Here is a 3,261-nt window from a genome sequence, read left to right as displayed (position 1 = left end):
ATTTCGGGGGTGGGTGATAGCCTGAAGTTGAGGTTAACACCTAAGTAGGTAAAGTTGTTGACCCATTTAATAGGTGTTCCTAGTAGTTTTAGTGGGAGGGGGGGGGGTGTTGAGAGTGCTTGACAGCCATGGCTTTGGTTTTATTCGGGTTTATTTTCAGTCCTAAGACCTGGCAGCTTGCTGCAATGGTGTCTAGGGCGATTTGCATTTTACGGTGTTTGTTGTTGACTGTTTGTGAGCAGACAACGCAGTTATCGTCTGCGTAGATGAAGATTTGAATGCCCTCCGGGTAGTCTTCTTTCAATATATTTTCCATTAGTACATTGAATAAGAAGGGGCTTAATATCCCTCCTTGTGGAGTACCATTTTCGAGTGGTATGTATGGTGACGTGGCTCCCTGGAAAGTAACTCTAGCTTCCCTGGTTTGGGTATATTTCTGCGTCCACGCAAGGAGGTGGCCTCTGACGCCTTTGATGACTAGCGATGTCAGAATAGCGTCAGAGCTGGCTAGCTCATAGGCCTTCTCAAGATCAAGGAAAACAACTAGTGCGCTTTTTCCGTTGACTGTGGCCATGACATCAGCTAGACATTTTTGTTTTCCAATGCCTCTCGTGTAGGCATAGAGCCTGTCGTGCAAAGGGCCCACCACCCACTGAAGTCGCCGGAGGACCATCCGTTCAGCTACCTTACCAGTGCAGCCGAGTAGAGCAATGGGACAATAGGCATTTATTTCCTTAGGCTTTGGTATTGGGTAGGTGTCTTGTTTGTTCCATGGTTCGGGCCTGATGTGCTGTGCATGCGTTAGGTTAACTATGTGTAGGTTCGCCAAGATGCTTTAGCATAGAATTAGTAATGCCATCGGCACCAGGGGCCGTGTCTCTACATTTAGCTATGGCAGCATCAAGTTCGGCGGAAGTGTAGAGTGCATCAGTGCATGACGGTTCATTGCAGGCTGCTCTGACTAGGTCATTTCTTCTGGGCCGAAGTTGTTCCTGCCTGACCTGGGTAGCTGGGCATAGGTTAGTTGATTTTGTCCGATTTGCAAAAGTTTGAGCTATGTTCATGGCCTCTTGATGGGGTTGAGGATGAGTGGGCTTGATCTGGTGTCTTTTGGATCCTGAGACCTTGTTAAACCAGGCCCAGATGGCTTTGAGAGATGTTTGTTGTGAAATTTGGCTGCACCATTGGAGCCATTTTTCCCTTTTTACTTCGTTGGCAACTTGAACTGCTTTGGCTATGAGCTCCCTCAGTAGGAAGAGTAGCCCATCAGTCCTGTGCCGTCTGAAGAGCTTCCTTGTCCTGTTTATTCATCTGTTTATTTCTTTTATGCGCGGGCAGTAGTACCACGCTTCCTTATGATTGTGTTGCGGGTTCCTGCCTTTCCTGGGCATGGAGGCATCCGCAGCCATGGTGATTTGTTTTGTAAACTCTGTAAGGAGAAAGGTGGGGTCCTCAGATGGGTTTTCTGCGAGCTGGAGAGCCCATGTTGTCATGTGCCTCTCGAAGATGTCCCATTGGGCAAAATCAGGATTCCATCTTGCCGGGGGTGGTGGGATTGGTGGGAGTTTGGGGGTTGGTACCGTGGCGAGGATGGCGAAGTGGTAACTGGCGAGGGACGGGTGTAACATCCAGGAGGCGGTGTTGTGGAGGGCTCTTGGGATGAACATTAAATCTAGGGTGCCACCAGCAATGTGGGTGCTGGCAGGTAGCCTGTTCAGAAGGGCAACGTTAAGGAAATCCTGAAGGAGGGAGTATAGGTGCCTCCCAGTGGGGTTTGTACTTGTAGAGTGTAAAAAGGGGTGGTGAGCATTTAGATTACCTGCTAGGATGGCGTTGGAAGCGGAGATGGAAGCAATAAGGTTTTCAGCTTCCAGAGACTTTCTCAGGCTTTTATATATGTTGTGTAGGGTGAGTGTTGTGTGGGCCAGTCTGATTTCTACACTGAGCAGTTCAGCTTCTCCGCACTGTATTGTCGGTAGCTTTGTGGACTGTATTGTGTCTTTTACTAGTGTGAGTAGTCCCCGTGTTGTGTCCGTGCGAGGAGTTTTGTGTATAGTGTATCCTTTGTAGGAGAAGAGTGAGTTCTCCCTGAGCAATGTCTCCTGTAAGAGGACCACGTCTGGCTTGAGGGCGGCAGTCTGAGATTGCAGGAGTGCATACTTGCTGCTAACTCCTGCGATGTTCCACTGCATAATTTTAAGTCCCTTGCTGGTTTCATATGTGTGTAGGTCAACTTCAGAGTCCGAGCTATTATTGCTGTAGGGATCCATGGTATTGGGTCAGGTCCTTAATCAGGTTTGCTATGATGCGCGTGTAGTCTGGGGAGAGCCCGGGGGCCCCATGAAGGGCTGAATTGAGGTTTATAGTGATCTCTTGTAATTTTTTAATGCAAGAGCAGCAGGATAAGAGATCGGGCTGGGAAGGAGAGGTTGGGCTGGGTTCCAGTGATAGCCTACTATTGGGTAATCTGTTTGCTGAGTGGTTGGGTGTGGGTGAGGTGGTAGCAGAGTGCTGTACCGCAGGGAGAGGCCTGGTCGAGCTTAAAGAGCCAGCAGAGTTCTGTACTGCAGGGACAGGCTCGGTCGAGCCTGAAGAGCCAGCAGAGTGCTGTACCGCAGGGACAGGCTCGGTCGAGCCTGAAGAGCCGGCGGAGATGCTTGGACAGGAAGAGGTGGAGGGGTCGATATCTGGTTCAGGTGGAGGGACCTGCTGTGAGGATGAGGAGGGGGTGGGGTCCGAGCTTGCTGGAGAGAGGGGAGCAGGGCTTTGATGGGGAGGCGTGCAAGGAGGTTCGGTGCCAGAGGGGCGGATAGCTGGTTTTGCAGCTTCAGCATAGGATTGGAGACGTAACTGTGGAGGATGGTAGGATTGGGATGGGTGAAGGCGGAAGGAGGGGCGGGAAGGATTGATTTGAGTTCGTGAAGGTGGTGGGGTGCCCCTTCGATTTAGCTCATTGATGAAAGCTGGGCAGCGTTTGTTCCAGGCATGATGATCGGCAAGGCAGTTGGGGCACTTGGCTATGGTTGGCTGATTGTTTTCATGTTTAGTGATACAGACTTCAGTTTCGTGTTTCTCCGAGCATACCCCACATCTAGTCTCGTATTGGCACTGACTCTTGTGGTGCCCAAAACGCTGGCAATTAAAACATCTTGTGGGCGGTGGGATATAGTCTGCAACTCTGTATTTGCCCCAATGATTTAGATCGAGAAATTGGGGAGTGGAGGGGCCTGTGAAGGTGCATACTACTGTGGTGGTATCAAA

General features: G+C 50.3%; 1 protein-coding gene across 1 annotated transcript in view; it reads right to left on the bottom strand.

The window, feature by feature from the left end:
* The window catches only part of LOC137659188 (uncharacterized), a 2,139-nt gene extending 1,466 nt beyond the window's left edge, over nt 1-673 (bottom strand). Inside the window, exon 1 of the mRNA XM_068394241.1 lies at nt 170-673. Within this exon, the coding sequence (XP_068250342.1) occupies nt 170-673 (504 nt within the window). The remainder of the gene's footprint in view (nt 1-169) is intronic.
* Nucleotides 674-3,261: the final 2,588 nt, after the last annotated feature.

This window comes from Palaemon carinicauda, chromosome 19 (genome assembly GCF_036898095.1).
Source record: "Palaemon carinicauda isolate YSFRI2023 chromosome 19, ASM3689809v2, whole genome shotgun sequence".
Classification (NCBI taxonomy): Eukaryota; Metazoa; Arthropoda; class Malacostraca; order Decapoda; family Palaemonidae; genus Palaemon; species Palaemon carinicauda.
Note: the sequence above shows the minus strand (reverse complement) of the source record. Positions and strands in the feature narration are given on the sequence as shown.